The 20,398-nt window shown below is 39.8% G+C and overlaps 1 protein-coding gene across 1 annotated transcript in view; it reads right to left on the bottom strand.

Annotated features, from left to right (window-relative positions):
* Positions 1–293: 293 nt before the first annotated feature.
* LOC141166131 (carboxypeptidase A1-like) overlaps positions 294–20,398 on the bottom strand; it is a 55,399-nt gene continuing 35,294 nt past the window's right edge. The window contains exons 3-11 of the mRNA XM_073652497.1: positions 17,660–17,794; positions 15,943–16,041; positions 11,950–12,051; positions 11,490–11,588; positions 11,254–11,364; positions 10,144–10,234; positions 7,530–7,729; positions 3,607–3,691; positions 294–557 (exon numbers count right to left, since the gene is read on the bottom strand). Coding sequence (XP_073508598.1) covers positions 370–557; positions 3,607–3,691; positions 7,530–7,729; positions 10,144–10,234; positions 11,254–11,364; positions 11,490–11,588; positions 11,950–12,051; positions 15,943–16,041; positions 17,660–17,794 — 1,110 coding nt within the window. The 3' untranslated portion in view covers positions 294–369. The remainder of the gene's footprint in view (positions 558–3,606; positions 3,692–7,529; positions 7,730–10,143; positions 10,235–11,253; positions 11,365–11,489; positions 11,589–11,949; positions 12,052–15,942; positions 16,042–17,659; positions 17,795–20,398) is intronic.

Consider the following 20,398-nt stretch of genomic DNA (forward strand, 5'->3'; position numbering starts at 1 on the left):
TTCTCAGAGTAGATCGCCTGTTGTAATTACCTGGTCACTACAGGAGGTCCCTACTTCAACTGAAGTTGAAGTGTCAGGTCTCTCTCACTTCCCCAGTTATAATTAGTTTTTTACTTCCCCAGTTATAATTAATCCCATTTGCTCAAAGTGAGGATGATATGTCCCCTCTCTGGAGATATCTTTATGGATTTTAATTTTTCTCTATGACAGAGAGGTCTTCAGCAATCTGTATGTTAATAACTAACCCATTCCCTGATAATAGAAATTAAAAGGAAATAACCAAAAGTGCCCAATGACAAAGGTAAAAATTTATTGTTTCAGTTAACATTCAATGACATTTAATTCTGTATTGTCCAAAGAAACACAGACTTAATAGGGGTGATTCTTTACATGTTCCATGATTGTCATGAGTGCCAGCCACGTCTCTTCGGCTGTGGGTATGATCTGCTCAGCAGGAAGGAGGAAGCCATATTTTCCTGTGTCTCTTAACTCAAAGGTGTAGGAATACTTAATGCCATTATTATATGCCCAGTCAGTTGTTGTTCCATCTGCTCGGTCTGAAGAGAGCGGAATAAATTCAAAGAAAATAGAAAACAGAAATGATTTACAAAATTACACATTAGTACGTCTCTAGCTGTATGATAATATATAATAGTTATGCATGATAAATATTAATCATAGTCAGCAAAAGCTTGGAAATTACCGTGTTTTATTCAGAATTTGCTGGAAACACGTCAGATGGTTTCTACAGAATATACGCAATAATACGACATGCCGTTTTTTTTTAATCAAGATGGAATAAAATTTGAATGTTTTTATACAAGGAATTGGGTGCAGTTTTCTCTACTTTTTCCACCAACTTTCTACATTTATATACAATTATCTGTGAGAGGAAGGACTATTATATGTTATTTTACGCTGATACATCGTAGCAAGCTGTTAGAAGCGATCGGGGAAATTTTATCACTGTCAGGGCTTGTTCACACAACCGTGTTTTCGGTCCGAGTGCTATCCATGAAAAAAATGGACCACACTCTGATCAATGTTATTCAATGGGGCATTGCAGATGAGCGATTTCTTTCACTGATCCAATATGGGTGTGAAAAAAATTGCAGCATGCACTAGTTTCCTCCGAAAATCTGATAAGACTCACCCATTCAAGTCTATGGATGCGTAAAAAAAAAATTGTACAGTCATGGCCAAAAGTATTGAGAATGAGACAAATAGTAATTTTTCCAAAGTTTACTGCTTCATTTTTTGTAATGGCAATTTGCATATACTCCTGAATGTCAAAGAGTGATCAGCTTAACAGCAATTACTGTACTTGCAAAGTCAATATTTGCCAAGAAAATGAACTTTAACCCCCAAAACATATTTCAACATCATTGCAGTCCTGCCTTAAAAGGAGAAGCTAACATTGTTTTAGTGATTGATCCATTAACACAGGTGTGGGTGTTGATGAGGACAGGGCTGGCGATCAATCAGTCATGATTAAGTAAGAATGACATCACTGGACACTTTAAAAGGAGGCTGGTTCTTGGTATCATTGTTTCTCTTCAGTTAACCATGGTTATCTCTAAAGAAACACGTGCAGCCATCATTGCACTGCATAAAAATGGCCTAACAGGGAAGAGTATCGCAGCTACAAAGATTGCACCTCAGTCAACAATCTATCGCATCATCAAGAACTTCAAGGAGAGAGCTTCCATTGTTGTCAAAAAGGCTCCAGGGCGCCCAAGAAAGACCAGCAAGCGCCAGGACCGTATCTTAAAACTGTTTCAGCTGTGGGATCGGACTACCAGCAGTGCCGAGCTTGCTCAGGAATGGCAGCAGGCTGGTGTGAGTGCTTCTGCACGCACTGTGAGGCGGAGACTCTTTGAGCAAGGGCTGGTTTCAAGGAGGGCAGCAAAGAAGCCACTTCTCTCCAGAAAAAACATCAGGGACTGACTGATATTCTGCAAAAGGTACAGGGAGTGGACTGCTGAGGACTGGGGCAAAGTCATTTTCTCTGATGAATCCCCTTTTCAATTGTTTGGGACATCTGGAAAACAGTTTATTCAGAGAAGAAGAGGTGAGCGCTACCACCACTCTTGTCTCATGCCAACTGTAAAGCATCCTGAAACCATTCATGTGTGGGGTTGCTTCTCAGCCAAGGGAATCGGCTCACTCACAGTCTTGCCTAAAAACACAGCCATGAATAAAGAATGGTACCAGAATGTCCTCCAAGACCAACTTCTCCCAACCATCCAAGAGCAGTTTGGCGCCCAACAATGCCTTTTCCAGCATGATGGAGCACCTTGCCATAAAGCAAAGGTGATAACTAAATGGCTCATGGAACAAAACATAGAGATTTTGGGTCCATGGCCTGGAAACTCCCCAGATCTTAATCCCATTGAGAACTTGTGGTCAATCATCAAGAGACGGGTGGACAAACAAAAACCAACAAATTCTGGCAAAATGCAAGCATTGATTATGCAAGAATGGACTGCTATCAGTCAGGATTTGGTCCAAAAGTTGATTGAGAGCATGCCAGGGAGAATTACAGAGGTCTTGAAGAAGAAGGGGCAACACTGCAAATATTGACTTGCTGCATTAACTCATTCTAACTGTCACTATAACCTATTGGTACTCATAATATGATTGATATTATATTTCTGTATGTGATATAAACATCAGACAAACACTAATAAAAACCAGAGGCCAGCAGATCATGTGAAAATATAATTTTGGTGTCATTCTCAAAACTTTTGGCCATGACTGTATGTCATACAGAGCCACAGTATAACATCTGATTTTTACAGATACATTGCAATTCTGTAACATAGGAAAATGAAAATGGTCCTGTAAATAATTATTAGCTGCTGCTGTAAAAAAAGGATTGTATACAGACCGCACACTGATGACAAGTGAGAAAAAAATCATCCCACTTTTCTGTATGAAATACTGAATAATTTTTTATATGCTTGTGTGACCCTACCATTAGAGTGGAGCAACAGTGCCAGTAACCCCATCGCAAAATAAATAGAATGGTGTTTGGGTGCCTTACCCACCACGTATTTTATAGCTGGAAAAAAGTTGCTTGGAGATAAAAGTTCTCCGATCAGTGCATGTCACAGTGTAGGGACACCCATCAATCACCAAGCTATCACCTATCCATGGACCCCTTTAATGTCCATTTACACAATGGTTATTTAATAGCCTGTGTAAATTAATGCTCTTAACAAGGCACACAGAACAATCTGTAATCGATAGCTCAGTGCACATAGAATTTAATTTTTTTTGGTAGCTCAAATCCTATTTACACAGGACAATGTGCTGCCCAGAATGATGATCTTTTGTGCAGCACAAACAATCATTTCACCTGATGAACAAACATTTTGCTCACTTATTGGGTGATCGTCAGCCTGTGTAGACTGCACAATTATCATGAAATGAGTGTTCCTAGGAACACTGGTTCATAGTAATCTTGCAGTGTAAAAACACCTTTATGAAGGGAGGAAAATTTGTGCCGAAATTAGTACTTAGAGGATACTAATGTATCTACCTCTGATAATACATTATCCCATAACCTAATCAAGACTATTACTATAGCAATGTAGTACTTACAAATGGTAGCAATAGTGGTTCCATAAGTATATTGGGTTCCATGCAGAGATGCCAAGGCCGCCGCCGTTTGTTTAGCCAGTTCCATCTAACAATAAAATAAATATTATTAGGTGAAGAAATAAAACATTTCTGAAACCCCAAATTTTCTCATATTTCTAGCTTTGTTAGTTATTGAATATATAAAGGGAAGCAAGTGTAAAACACTTTTCATTTCCTTTATGTGTCTATTATGTTCTATATTTTTATCTATATCTATTTCCATTTTCAAGAAACATAGAGCCCAACTGATCAAACCTTTTAAGCCACAATTCTAGCGTAAAAAGCTTTGAAAAGTAGCAAGGCTTTGCCACAACTCAAAACTGTACTAAAATGTTGCAACTTTGGCTTTCACACGCCATTTTTGCCCACCTCTGACAAAGTAAGTAGAGCTGTTGCGGGACAAGTGTGTGACAACCGCCACTTGTCAAATTCATGGTGAGTGGTGGCTCTTGACTGGAGTAAAATTTATGGCAAGGCACACACAGACGTTCACCACTTCCCCGATGGTCCTGAGTCATGAAAAAGTGGGTGCCTCTTCATGACTCATGAGCATCTGACTCCAGGACACCCCAGCTTCAAAACCATTGTGAACAACGCAGGTCTTGATGAATCAGGGCCATAGAGTTGTAACAAAGTTAGGTGTAATTTGACACCAAACTTGACATCGGACTGGGTAATGTTATTTCAAACTTATTAGAGGGAACCTATAATGTCATTTTTGCCAGACGAAACCGTCAATAATGCCACAGGAGGACATGAAATGTGCATCTCAAACATGTTTCTGTAGAGCTGGTACTTAGGGGCTTTGTACATGTGTAACGTGGAGAGGGGCGGTAGCCGTGGGCGAGGTACTCGTGCTTTACACCCCAGAACGCTATATGAAAATGGGGGTCCTGGCTTGGTGTGTGGACTTTAGCTGTGGGGGTGCTAAGCCCTTGCAGACCGCATGATGCCGTTGACTTCCACCAGCATTCTGCCAGTTAGACGAGTGATCACTCCCTCCATCGTGTCAACCTCCAGTTCCTGCTCTACCAGCTCCTTGAACTGACATAGCCGACTGCGTCCTCTTCCAACTCCCGACTGCGCACTGGGCATAAGGCCTGCCTTTGTCTTCCTCCTGCAGTTATCCTCCTCTTCGGCATCCATCTAGTTTTTCAGATCCGCCTGGGTCAATCTGGAAACGAAGGGGACCAGCCCCAGCCACCACCACCTTTCTGGGCTCCCCCCGCCAATCAAGGACTCTCGCTAGGCTGCTATACCGTACTGCTCATTCCCCGACTCCCATCAGACTAATGGCGCCGATTTTCTTGTCACTGCACATTCTATGTCACTGTTCTGCCTTCCACTGGGTGTGGCTTCCACTCCGTTTTGCTGACACCTCCACCCATTTACCCTCGTCACACTCCAGTCGGCAGGCTTTCTCCTTTCACGTCACCCTCTTTGGGTGGGTACCTCTTACTGCAGGCTGGTGTTTCTTTATAAGACACTCCCTTCTGGAGGCGGAACATCTGGAGGGCTGGAAGATCCTTTGCACCCTTTTGTGTCCTCTATGTCCATGATGGGCAGATTCTTTTCTCTGTGCTGCACTACTAACTGCCATCTTAGAGTCTCTGCTCGGCACCATCTTAAACCACATCACGGTTACCATATTCCATGTAAATCAAGACTTCCACGTATCCCTTCGTTCTTCCTGTTGCAAGACTCAACCCTGCCGACTACGCCAAGTGTAACATGGAAGGGGGTTAGTCGGGGGTGAAATACTTGAGCTTCGTTCTGAATGAAAATGAGGGTCCTGGCTGTGTGGACTTTAGCTGTGGGGGCTCTATGCCCTTTCTGACCGTATGATGCCGTTGACTGCGGCTGGCCGGGCCTAGATGTTGTAGAGTTCATTGAGGGAGATCACCACTCAAAAATAAACTGTCTTTTACTGAACAATAAAATAGAAAGTATGTACAGCGGATAGCGGGTGTATAACTTCATGGACGTTGTTCTTATAAAATAGAACACCTTCATATACATTCCCGTTCCTTCCTGAACTCATTCTGCCTCTGTCCATTAGCCTCTCTCTCTAGCCTCACCACCACTCAGCACAGCACTTCGAGAGCTTCCCTAGTCCCCAACAACAGCACCACTAATCAGTAAGCAAAAGTCCTATTCTTTAACCCATGGTTCCGCGTCCTTTTCCCTTTAGGGGAGCTAATTATGCCACTATGGCCGTTACATGATCAACCTCATCACATAACAATACATCTCATTAAACACACAAACATCATAATGTATTACAGCAATACACCTGTCTTCAAGGGGAAACACTTCCAAATTCTTACATATGCCATGAGCATAAGGAGCAATATGAGTGGCATGAGCTTACTGCATGCACAAAGTCTCTGAATACCATTGGTTTATGGAGCACGCGCAGATATAAAAATGAAGCTGGGGAAGTACACCCAGTTCCAACCTTAATCCGCATGCTTGGGGAGTTGGTTCTCAGCACGCGGTGGGAGATTTCCTCGTAGAAGGCTGTGACATTGGGGCAGCTTCATTTGTAATTCACACTGTGGTGGGTGTCACTACTGGCCAAGGGTGCATGACTGAAGTGATATCCAGTGCTACCCATATGACTAAGAACCAGGAATTTACATAGAAGGTAACTAAAGTTAAAAAGTGGGTTTTTTTACCTATACTGGGGCATTTAGCTTAACAGACACATGCTAGGGATGTACATTTCATGACCTATACGGCATTGGGGACAGTTTATAGGGCAAAATGTTCCTTTTAAATAAGATAACCTTGTGTGATAAGTTATTAAAATGGTGCATTGTCATTTTAAACTTTGCTACATCTGTAGGAAATGACAAGTATTACATTAATAACACGTTTGTCAGAACCATTATGGTGGAATGAAAAAGCCCCTTCTCCACTTTTAATTTCACAAAACAGAAGTAACAGCAAAAGTAAAAACAAGGGTTACAAAATCTGGATGCTGCTCACCAGTCTCAAAAGTTTGCAAGCGTACAATATTCAGATGATTTATTTTGTCCTTTTCGTCTTTCTAATGTGAGCAATAGCATGCACTATAATCCACTTCCATACCTAAGATGTCCTCAGCTAAACATTTAACTTAAAATTTGTAGTTTATACTTAACCACTAGTTCATGTAAAGGTGGATCGGTGGCATTTCAGTCCTTGTGTTCTACGTTCAGATCCAACCAGGAGCACCATTTGAGAATGTACAGGTCAGGTTGTACTGTACATTCTCCCTGTATATGTTTGAATTAGCCAGATAATCTGACCTTGTCACATATTATACTGATAAATTAATTGACTTACTATAAGATTGCCCCAACAGTGTTTAAGATAGGAGGTGTGTGAGCCTATTGGGAAAAGTGACTGATAATGCACTAAAGAATAAGCCAAAGCCACATAAGCAATGGGAAATACATAATAGTTTCAGAGAAACATTGTTATAGCTTTAATAGCATTTTCACCTATTATGAGGCATTTGGTATCTTGAGATTTTTCTCTTATGCTGGACTAACATGGTGCTGCACACTCACCAATCACCTGCTATATTATATAAAGGATGGAATTGCCTATAAAAGTATGAAAGGTAATAGTATGTGTTCATAGTTGAGTAGCTAAATACTGTAAATGTAAATGTACAAAATAATATGACAAAACTTAGTACTGTAGCACATACTTGGCTGTTCTTTAGTAGATTTTGATTTTGTTCAACAAGAGAATTTTCCAGGATTTTACACAATATGGCAAAGAATAGGGAAATAAATGTGATGTTTGATTGTATGACACCAGTGATAGTTGGGGGATTTGCCACATAAATCATGTGAATAATGGACGTCAAGTCATTACTTGTTGATTCTTACCAGTTCCTCGTGGTCAGGTGCTAGATTAGTAGTGTAGCCATAGGGAAAGAGAAGCATCTGTGAGTAGCTGTGTATGGTAAGCATAGCTTTCACATTACCATGAGCCAAAATAAAATCCACAACAGAGTTAACCTCAGGCTCAGAGTGAGGATGTGCTCCATGATACGTCTCATCACATGGATTACTGCTAGAACCAGGGCCTGCAAAACAATAAAACCACATGTCCAATAGTTTCCTTATGTCTTGTAGCTATAAATATACCTAACACAATCCAATACTCTAAAACTTGTGACTAAATAATTCCATGAGAGCAGTGTGATCTTAGTGCTAGTGACCAGTGCTTGGCTGCATTTTGAAAGTATTGTTCCAGAATTTACAATAGACTCATACAGCTTTGCTTAAAGGGAATCTGTCACCCGGTTTTTGCCACCTAATCTGAGAGCATTATAATGTAGAGACAAAGACCCTGATTCCAGGAATGTTTCTCTTACTAGGCTGCTTGCTTTTATTAGCTAGAGATTGTCACTAGAGGACTAGTAAACCTGCTGCAATGTTTATTTTATTTTAACGGCCTTTAGCTCAATCTCGAGCCATGTTGACTTGATAGATGATCGCTCTGTAGGAAGATCGATCTTGTGGAAGCCTAGATAGATTCTTCTAGGCCGTCATCTTGATAGTATCAAGCCATCGGGTTGCTGGTCTTCCTTTTGCCTTGTTCCTTCTATTCTTCAGACCATGATGTCCTTCTCCAGTGATTGCTCTCTTCGTGTGATGTGTCCAAAGTAGGCAAGTCATAGGTTGGTGATCCTTGCTTCGAGTAACATGTCCGGCTTGATTTCTTCCAAGATTGATTTGTTTGTTGTTTTTGCGATCCATGGTATTGGTAACATCCTTCTCCAGCACCACATTTCAAAGGCGTTATTTCGTCTTCTGTCTTGTTTCTTTATTGTCTGGATTTACTACAGAAAAGACCAAACTATGTAGGAGCTGTGCCTTTGTCACCAGTGAAATGTTCCTCGTTTTGAAGTCCTTGTCCAGTGACTTCATTGTTGATTTGCCCATAGCTATTATTGACTTCCGATGTCGTCGCTGCATCTTGAGTGATCAGTGATCCGAGTAGGTTGAAGTCCGTTACAAATTCCAGTTAGTCGCCGTCCATCTCAAATGTGTCCTGGTCGTACCTGGCAGTAGTCAATATCTTTGCCTTCCTTGTATTGAATAGGAGTCCCATGTTTGAGCTTTCCATCTGGACACTCCGTAATAAGTCCTTCATTCCACCTACGCAATGTAGTCCTCCATATTCATGATCTCTATATAATCCCTCCATCACCCCCCACAGCTGATTTGCAGTTTTTTGCCTATGCACAGTGCACACAGAAAGCTGCCAATCAGCCTTGTGGGCGGGTCTATACAGAACTCATCATTCAGAGAATAGGTAGCTCTGCAGCAGATAAACCAGTGATTTTATCCAAACTGCAGCAAGCAACCTAGTAAGTGACACATTGCTGGAATCAGGGTTTCTTCATTTTCATTATGATACTCTCAGATAGGGTAGCAAAAACCTGGTGACAGATTTCCTATAAATTACTATCCACCTGAAAAATACTGGATAACACTGTGTAAGAAACTGTCAAAACCAAAACATGTTTCTATTAGATGACAAAACATTAGACTTTTTCTTTGAATTATTTAAAAGAAAAGGCTCCTGTGTTTAGATAGTGCAGTGACATACTTTTTATGGTGCCCCTTGATGTTATTTTGATCCCCTTTCATAATGTCCACCACCTTTATTCCTAGTGCTCAGAGTCCTAGCGGCTGACTGCATGACAACAGGAATCCTTCATCTGCCTATGTATGTAACGATCCAGGCCGTAGGACTGAGCTACTGAATCTGTCACCATCAGGACTGGATACATTCGGCGGACCCTCTGACAGGACATTTAAAAAACACCATGAGGCGCTAAAATAAGTATGTAATAACAATACCTAAACACAAGTGCATTATTTTACGTGATTCTAATTAAAAAATGGTGTGTTTAACAAGATCTAACAGAGAAATGTAGCATTTAATTGTGGGAAAAATTGATTTAAGTATGACATAGGTCATATTCTAAATTCCCGTCATGTGTACTTTTACTATGATATACAGTACAGACCAAAAGTTTGGACACACCTTCTCATTTAAAGATTTTTCTGTATTTTCATGACTATGAAATTGTACATTCACACTGAAGGTATCAAAACTATGAATTAACACATGTGGAATTATATACTTAACAAAAAAGTGTGAAACAACTGAAAATATGTCTTATAGTCTAGGTTCTTCAAAGTAGCCACTTGAAGCTCATCAAGAGAATGCCAAGAGTGTGCAAAGCAGTCATCAAAGCAAAAGGTGGCTACTTTGAAGAACCTAGTATATAAGACATATTTTCAGTTGTTTCACACTTTTTTGTTAAGTATATAATTCCACATGTGTTAATTCATAGTTTTGATGCCTTCAGTCTGAATGTACAATTTCATAGTCATGAAAATACAGAAAAATCTTTAAATGAGAAGGTGTGTCCAAACTTTTGGTCTGTACTGTACATATGAATCATTTAATCAAGTTTTGTACCTCCAAAACCTGCATTCCAATTCCTGTTCGGATCCACACCAATACAAGAAGAGCCCACATTGATCGACCTGGTCTTTCTCCACATGCGATTCTAAAAGAACCCATGGAATAAGTCATTTAAAGAAGCCATGAAAACAAATGGTAAAAAAGTGTGAACATGTGATTATGTTTCCCAAAAGTAGCCAAACTCAATGGGTTATTCTCAAGACAGTAAGTTGCACCAATTCATAGAATAGGAGGTAACTAACAGAATGGAGTCCGACCTATGGGACACTCAGCAAACTCAAGAATGGGCCTCTGAAACCATGAATAGTGGAGCGCTGTGCTCGGCTTTCTCCAGCTTTTCCATAGATAATAAATGGAGTGGAAGTCGAGTATGTTCACCTCCACTCTATTCAAGATGGCGATGTGCAAATCTTGGTTTCTGGGTTCCACAGCTCTGTTCTTGGGATTGTTGGGTGTCCAATGGATAGAAGATAACTTATTATCTTGAGACTAACCCTTTTAACAGTGCTGTTAAGGAACATCAAAGCAGAAATTTAGTAGCAGTATATGTCCCCTGTAAAGTGGCAGGTGGACAGGTGCTGGATGGGAGGTATGTGTCCCTGAATGTGCCAAGCCTCGGTGATGTAGGACCCTGAGAAACAGGCTCCAGCACATATAGTGCTATGAGGGTTTTTCTATGGGCCCGAATTCATGGGTCCGGGCTTTAGGAGCATTTGAAAGAGCTGGGTTGAATCGGCTACTCACTTACCTCCAGTTCCAGGTCTTGGAATGGGCTATAAAAGGCAGTTCACATGCCTCATTTAGTGTCTGTCAGTGGAGGTATGCAGACCTCCAGTGTTGTCTATCTTTGCTAATGACTAAAGAGCTGGACACTAACCCGAGTGGGCAAACCCCCACTACTTTGTGCTTGTGCCATCCTCAAACCCGCTGCAAAAGAGTGAGTGGATCCCCACACCCCCAATACTGTGTATCAGATTGCCTATTTAATTCACTATTGTGTTAAGAAACTCAGAGCACAGTTGTTACAAAGTTTTACTTTCCTGCTGCACTATGACAATTACACAATTTCTGGTTATTAATCTAGTTTACCAGCGCCAATCTTACCGTACTGTGCGTGTATGCATAGCCGTCAGGGTTGGTAACAATTTCCAAAAATATGTCAAAATTATTCAGAATATCAGTAAGTGATGAGTCGACACCATAGCTGCTTGCAATCTAAAAATACAATTGGAAGATGAATCCTTTTTTTGACCAAGGTATACAATATCCTTTTAGCAACTATCTACTGAAAATTTATTATACATGTTAATTTATTATACATGTTACTTTTTGACCACAACCTTTTTAGCTGTCCATACACCTGTGGCCTGGGTGATCCACTCACGAGAATGAATTCCTGTGTCGATCCATATAGCTGGCTTGTTTCCACCTGTACTGAACTAGAACAGATTATAAAAAAATGTATTCAAATGATATCTTAGATTTGAACGTCAATAAAAGAACAAAATACACAAAAGATTTTTTCAGAAGTGCTGTCTATCTTCCTTTAATCTCCTCTTCTGCCTTGATCATATTTTGCCTCATAATACAATCAAAACTGTTATAAATATGATTTTCTCTTATGGTGTCCCAGGAGATCAGCCACTTCTCTCCGGTTCCCCCTAACAATTCTGTCTCTGGCTGCAGAAGGAGCCTCCCCCACTGCACAGTTTGCAATGGTAGTTCTGGAACACTAAGCCTTTCTAGAACCATTCATAAAGGTGCATAAATATTTAAGCATTTCCTTGCTGCTATCTTTACCTTCAAAGCATATATTGAACGACCTTCATGGCTCTGACCAATATCAATCTTTCTGACCAATTGTGGATACTCCGTCACTAAATTGTCAATCCAGTTGTAAATCTGAAAAAAAAAGGAAATAGATGACTGTAAGGGTAAGTTCACATGAGCTATAAAAACTAGTCCGTTTCTCATCCAGAAAAAAAAAAAAAAAAGATTTTTCATCTGTATTGTATGCCATCCATTTTTATACATCAGCAATTATTAAAATATACAAAACCAAATCCAGTTTCTTACGTAAATAATTGCATTCAGAAATAATCGGATGCTATATCGCGTCTCCATATGGACTTGAATAGACCCATAGACTTGAATAGACGAGTCTGTTCTAAAATATGGAAGAGACTAGTACATGCCGGGATTTTTTTTAACCCAAACATTCGGTCTGTGAAGAAAAAAGGCATCTGAACAGTCGTAATGAATAACATTGGTCCGAGGGCTGTCTGATTTTTCCTGGACAGCACTCAGACCAAAAAAGCGGCCATGTGAATGTAGCCTAATTCTGTTATTTTCAATGTAACTTAAACTCATTGACGTGGAAGCACTCTACACGTCAATAAAACATGCTGATGGATTGAGTGCAGTAAGATGGTATTTAATCAATTGTAACTTGGACACTTCTCTCATTGGATTAATCATGGAGCTGCTCGAGTTTGTGTTAAAACACAATTGCTTCACATTCAATGATGAGATCTTTATTCAGAGGCAAGGGACTGCAATGGGGGCGGCTTGTGCCCCCTCATATGCAAATCTCTTTATGGGAGCTTGGGAGAGGGAGGTACTACAATATGCTCCAGTTGCGGGCTCTGATAAAGCCCACAACTGGATGAGATATATAGATGATGTCCTTTTTGTGTGGGATGGCACAAGTGAGGCGCTGGCACAGTTTATGATAAATTTAAACACCAATGATGTTAATATTAAATTGACCTATTCCAGTGGCCGGCGTGTAAATTTTCTTGATATTGATTTTCAGGTAACCTTGGATGGATTGATCACCACAGATATTTTCCATAAACCCACTGCAACGAATTCCATTCTACATGCCAGCTTCTCACATCTGCATCTACCATACAAAGTATACCGATTAGTCAATACCTCCGTGCTAAAAGAATTTGTTCCACGGAAGAACAATTTGAACATCAGGCACAGGATCTATATAGGAGATTTCGAGAGAGAGGATATGGTCACAGAATAATTAGACGAGGATATAACAGGGCAAAGAGCATTCCTAGGAATAAACTTTTATATGATAATATGTCAAAAGATGATAGGGAACCAGCTGGTCAGGCACGTCTTATCACCCCCTTCAATGGCCATTGGAAGAACTTCATCAATATTATCCAAAAGCATTGGGGTATTATACAAGCAGATCCCATCCTAGGACGTATAATGTCTGAAAAAACATTAATTACAGCTAAAAGGTCAAAAAATTTGAAGGATTTACTTGTTAGGAGTCACTACTCCCAGGATAATGACAGGAAAGTGGATTCCTTCAGGAACCACATTAAAGGCTTCATCCCTTGCGGACATTGCAAAGCTTGTCAAAATCTAGTTAAAGCTAAGAAATTTACTAACTCGGACGGAACCAGAGAGTTTATGATCAATAGTTTCCTAACTTGTGCCTCTAAAGGGGTAGTATATTTAGTGTGCAAAATTGTATGTAGGTATGACCACCAGAGAATTGAAGGTGCGAGTACGGGAACACAGAGACATTGAAAAATCAAAAGAAATAGAAAATGAAAGTGATCTCAAAACATTACCTAGACACTTTAAGAGGTTTCATGACAGTGATGCACGACATTTGAAAATCAGAGGGATTGATCAGGTGCTGTTGGGTTTAAGAGGAGGAGACCTATTTAGAACCGTATCATAGGTTGAAAGTCGTTGGATCTATAGACTTAAAACCGTAAGTCCTCTGGGGTTAAATGAAAATTTTGGGTTTGGCTCTTTTCTGTAATTTATGTGCTTGTTCCATACTCTCTTTTAACATAAGTAGGGTGGTTTTTAATGATGTTTTTCTAGCTGTGATTTTAATTTTTGTCTTGTTTGAGTTTTAGATTTATATATGTACCACATATGGATGATTTTGGTGGATCTTTACAGTCGCAACAGATTTGATGGACAATGATCCGAATAACCCTACCCGATGGATTCTGGATGGCTGGATTGATGCATTGTTTGGGATATGGGGAGGGGCTCGTTTGTTACGTGGTGACTCCACTTGGAGGAACTCTTATCTTAATTTATTATAATGAAAGGACAGAAATATGTGTCCACTGTGACCCTCTGAAATATGTGACTATTGTGAACCTCTGAATTTATCAATATGATGTATGGTAATGGTTGAATTTTGGGGAAAAGAGTAAATAAGCGGGACTGAATACAGATATATGTGCAATAATATTGGGTTTTGTAAAATGTTTGGGGTTGAATTCACACCCCTGTATTATTATTGTGGAGATTGACAAAATTATATTTTACTCTTTTTTTCCCCCTCTCTCCTGCTTGTTTTCCCGCTATACCCTCCGTTTCAATTATGATATTCCCATCTTAAAATACACACACAAGTAATATTGGTTTCCCTCCATATCAACAGATATATGTTTTGCTTCCATTTACATTTTAACGATCCAAGTAATGTGTTCACCTCTCTGCGGTATCTGTAGCGCATGCACGCCACCGTCCCGTCTGACCTTCCCCTCTCTGACACAGTGTGCGCTCGCGTGTATACCGCTGCCTAGCAGTGGAGACACGCTTGCGTTCCACCGCCGAAGAGCGGAAGTGTCCCATAGGATGTGACGTGCGGCAGCGCATGCGCCGTCATGGATGCAAGCAGATTTGTGATTTTACGAGCGACAGGTGGGTAGCGAACACTCGGATTGCTGGTGGTACACTATATTATGACACCCAACCACTCATGGTACACGCCTCCCGAAGAAGCGAGGGTGAAATGCGCGTAGGGGCGTGAGGACCCATACCTAACATTGAGCTGGAGTAAGTACATATCCTTATCTTTTGATTACATGGCAATTGCGACATTAGACTTCCACTAGGAATGTTATGTATTGATAAGATGCACTGGACACTTTATGAATGATTGATTAACTATTATTATATGCTTTCAATTAATACTCTGCTCATATTACAACTGTCAAGGTTGTTGTCCTCGTTTTATAGCACCATGTTGCTGAAATTTTTTTTTAAAAAAAAATATGTTTTTCAATAAAGATGTTATAAATTTTCTAAAAACTCTGGTCGTTTGGGGTTTTTTAGACCCTGGTTTGGTGTAGAAGGTTAAACTCATAGATGCCTGAAATTTACTGGGGATTTACTGTATACTGTAATTATTTTAACCATCTTTTCCATAAAAATTCTAGAGCAGAAAGGAAATTTCTAAACTGAAGCTAGCATAGTAGTGAACGTCTGGTCCTATGATAAGGGAAGAGAAGAAAGTCTTGTGAATTTTTAATGAACGTCTATGTCACATTTAGGGCTCATACAGACCACCATATTATCGGTCTAAGTGCAATCTGACAAAAAATCTGATCGCACTTGGACCAATGCTATTCTATGGAGCCAAGCACTTGTCCGATTTTTTCCTCCGACCGAGCCAATCCAAGGAAAAAAATCGCAGCAAGCCCAAGTTAGATCCCATTATCGACCATGTAAGTCAATAAGTCCGTGGGAAAACATCGGACTGCACTCCGATTTTCACGGACAGACACAATGGAGAAGATGGAGAATTTTTTTTTTCCCATCTTCTCCTCATCCGAGAAAATAGGAGCACAATATGCTGACACTCTAATCAAACTCTGATCAGAGTGTGATTAGCATAATCGGCCCAATTCTCTCGGATGAGAGAATGCACGCTAATGTGACCTTAGCCTTAATCTCTATCACTGATCCACTAGAGAACAGGTAATATTTTTTAAGAATGAAAAGTGAATTAACCTCTTCTATCGTGTGATAAGTGGAATAAGTAAAGCCATTAGTGCTTCTCTCACGGATCTTTGCAGATCGCATTTCCTGCTGCTCCTGGTCCAGTATTTCCTGGGAATAAATAGAAAATAAAAGTGACTGAACGTATAGAAGAGACTAAAGACCAGGCCAAAATTTACTTTACCATAAACCTTCACATATGGCAATAATGCCAGATATAGCTCCTATTTATGTAATTTGTGCATTTCCATAAACAACCAATTTGTGTAAGGTTAAGTGCCCACGATGCAGAAAAGCTGCATATTTTTTCCGCTTTTTCCTGGCAGGAAGAACGCATGCGAATTGTACATGCGTTTTTCCTGCCAGGGACATGCGGATGTGAAGCGTTCTTCACATGCATTTCCGCATGCGGGTTGACAAGCGCTTTTCCAAGCGATTTTAGCATCACTTGAAAAAGTACTTGACAACTTGGTCACACTATATAAATCCATGCAACCGGCATGGATTTATATAGTGTGACCAAGTAATAGTTAAAAAAAAAAGAATAAGAATGGTAAAAAATAAAAAATATAGATTATACTTACCTTCTGATGGCCCCCAGTCTCCTTCTCCGATGCGTCCGGTCTCCCCGGTGTCTCGCGGTAGTGTAAAAGGACCTGCCATGACGTCATTTAGTCATGTGACAGGTCACGCGACTGCCGACGTCAGTGGTCGCATGACCTGTCACATGACTAAATGACATCATGGAAGGTCTTTTCACACCACCGCGAGCCGCCCAACACACCGGACGAATCGCTGATGAGGCCGGGGGCCATCGGAAGGTCAGTATAATCTTTATTTTTTATTTTAAGTTCTTTTTTTTACAGGTACCATGGTACCCGGGTCTGGAGGAGAGTCTCCTCTTCTCCAAACCCGGGTACCATCCGCACATTGAATAGCTTCATATCCGCGTGTGCACATGTAGTGATGCGGATATCAAGCGTTTCAAGGCAATTACGCCGCGTGTCCGCAAAAATAATGGACATGCTGCGTATTTTTCTGCAATGATAATCCGCAGCGGAAATTTCCGCAGTATTTGCACAGCACATGCGGATTATCATTGGGGACCATGGGGCGTGTATTACCAAGCATTTTTTAAGCGTTTTCGCTGCGGAAATTCCTCGGCAAAAAACGCTTGAAAAACGCATAGTGGGCACGCAGCCTAAGAGTAGAACATTTAGGTCAGTTTCCCTTTCCCACATCATGTATTTTAGTTGTGTAACCTGCATTGTACAGTATAATGTAAAAAAAAGGGTTTTCACAATCCCTATTTACTTATACTACAATCTTAATACGCTTCGTGGTTAGTTGTGATAACGCAGTGCAAAGAAGTCCTGACAACCAAAACCTGCAGGTAAGTATGATATATATAATGCAGTTTGGGTGCTGTGATATGCATTTAGCACTTAATATACAATTTTGATGTATAAACACCATATATTCAAATTAATGTTTTTTTTTTAATGTACGGTATTCAGGTTTACAATTTATTATTGCTTTCCGTTGCTGTTCTCTTGATCTGCCATTTGTACAGATTATTTTTTTATTGCTGTGTATATAGAATAATGCCCGATATACAATAATAGCAAAGAGTCAGTCTTAGTTATAGCCTTATTTTCCATTGAAATGTTCACTGGATGAACACCAATAATAATAATGTGAAGTTTCATATGTTAGCCTTGTTAGGTACCTGAACATCCTCTATCATGATGGAGTAATCAATGCTGTTAGATTCCAGAAACACCTTCACCAGCTGTAAAGCGGCATCAGGAACCATCATGTCCACAGGCAGATCAGGGCTTGAAGGACTGCGCCAGTAATCAACCTAAAGGGAAAAAAGTTACCTAATGATAATATCAATAAATCTATAATTTAGAGATCACATTCAGAATTATGAACTTGGATTTTCGGTACCAGGAGGAATTTTTACAGTTGTGATTTTTTTTTAAAGCAACAGATAAGTAAACTAGTAACATGGTATATGAAAGGAGCTTGATCTTCCAATAAACGTTAAAGGGGTTGTCCGATGAAAAGAAGTTATCACCTATCCCCATATTCATGGAGTACTTTTATCCCTATTAGAATGGAGTGGAAGTGTGCATGGCCAACCAATGCTCCGTTCATACCCTTTATGGGCAGCCAAGCAATGTTCTCAGCTTTCTCTGGCATTCCCACAGAGAATTAAAGAAGTTGTCCACTACTTTCCCCGGGATAGGGCATCAATGTATGATCGGCTGGGGTTTGACACCCGGCTCCCCCGCCGATTAGCTGTTATAGGTGCCGGCCGGAAGTCCTTACCTGGGCATCAATGTGAAAGAAGTGGATAACCTCTTTAATAGGGTGGCAGTCAGGTCTGTGCACCATTCTAAGAAGGATAAAAGTGCCCCATTCTGATTACTAGGGGGGGCAATCTAACTTTTATTAAATTAAAGGCTATATAAATTCTATGAACTGGTAGGTAATCATCGAGATTGCCATTATATCTATGTGATAACTGTGGCTGTATTTACATAGGAGGAGAAGTTTTGCATTTGGGAGATAATGTTATATATCTCTTAAATCTGCAGTGATATGATTTTATGAAGATTTTATTAATCAGTCTGGAGTGTTAGTAGTGTATAAAAATAGATAATAAAAATAATTATTAATAATATAATAATAAAAATAATCACATAAACTATTCTAAATGATACCTACCAGTTCATACAATTTATATGGCCTTTATTCTTAACATCCATCATTCAATATCGTACCCCTGTGGTGTCTCAGTATTTGTAGATAGACTTATATATAGCACGGTGGAATTGCAATGGTTGACATTTTAACCAATTTAATATGTTAGATTTTATCCTTAAAGTCCACCTAAGTCAGTGAATTTTAGAGTCAGTGGGCTCCTTGAGTTCTTTAGGTCCTCGATCAGTGATTTTTTTTTATTAGGGGACCCCTGAAGTCGGTTCCCACAATCCATAAATTCCATTAGGAGGTCTTAGTCGCCGGACCCCGATGCTCTTTAACCCATCATTATCCTTTGGCTAGATGATAAGGTATTTTTCACCAGACAACCTTTTTAAGATATTCTTTCATAATGGGTAGTATAGTTTGTAGAGTTTAGTTCCAAAATTAAATACGGTAGCTTTATTTGGTGAACAGTCTGAACTATTATATATGATGATAAATTGGATATTCACTGGTAATAGTAATATTAGGTAAAGTGGATCTGTCATGTGAATGTGTTGTCCTTTGTAAGAAAAGTGTATTACAAGGATAGGACCTCTTTTCTACTAGCCTAAAATGCACAATCATTTTGGTGTATACATTAATTCAGAGCAGTATGTCAATTTCCTCTGAGATAGGTACAGGGATCGCTCCCCACATGAATACAATTATAACTATAGGTCCTCTATATTATTTAATGGCATGTAAGGGAAGAGAAAACTGGTTCTCAACAATGCATGACAAATTACACTGTATCAGAAGCAAAAAAAGCCAGGCAGAAATGCAGAAGGACTGTGTGTAAAAAATTAAGTTCACACTTGCGTTTTTCCTATGAATTCAGAGGGTAAGTAGAAGTAAATTGTTGATAAACAATTAAACAAGGGCATTTGAATTATCAGCAAGTGTGACCAAAAGCGAAAGTTTTGGCAGTTTGCTGGTCTGAAGCATTCAGGCGTGTGCTAACACAATATCAAGAAGGGACGATATCAGCAATGATCCTAGAGAAGCAATTGTTGAAGCTCATAAATTTGGCAAGGGTTATAAAGCCATTTCCAAACAATGTGTAGTCTATCATTATACAGTGAGAAAGATTATTTACAAGTTGACAATATTGAAGGAAGTTGACAATCTTCCCAAGAGTGGACAGCGCAACAAATTCACAAAAAGGTCAGTCCCTGCAATGCTAAGAAAAAAAAAGAGCTACAGCTCAGACTACAAAGGCTTCAGCCAGTTAAATGTTCAAGTTTATAACAGGAAAATGAAAAGAAAATGCTGAAAAATTATGGCTTGTTTAGAAGGGTTGCCAGAAGAAAGCTTCTTATTTAAAAAATAAATAGCAGCATAGCTAAAGTTTGCCAAGTTGCACAGGAACAAATCACAATACTTATAGAACAATGTCCTGTGGACAGACGAGACCAAACTGCAGATGTTTGCCTATAATATTCTGTGCTACATTTGTGGAAAACTGAAAACAGCATATCAGCACAAATACCTCATACCAACTATAAAGCATGGTGGTGGATGGGGATGATTTGCTCTTATTTTACAGCCACCTAATGTGGGCACCTTGCAGTAATTGATTGGCCATGAACTATTCTATGTACAAAGAGTTCTATAGTCAAATGTGAGGCCATCTATCCAAAGGCTAAAGTTTGCCAAAACTGGGTCATGCAGCAGGACAATGATCCCAAGTACACCAGCATATCTACGAGGT

The sequence above is a fragment of the Phyllobates terribilis genome, unplaced genomic scaffold, assembly GCF_046119375.1.
Source record: "Phyllobates terribilis strain yellow unplaced genomic scaffold, ASM4611937v1 Scaffold_11__3_contigs__length_659146591, whole genome shotgun sequence".
NCBI classification, from domain to species: domain Eukaryota; kingdom Metazoa; phylum Chordata; class Amphibia; order Anura; family Dendrobatidae; genus Phyllobates; species Phyllobates terribilis.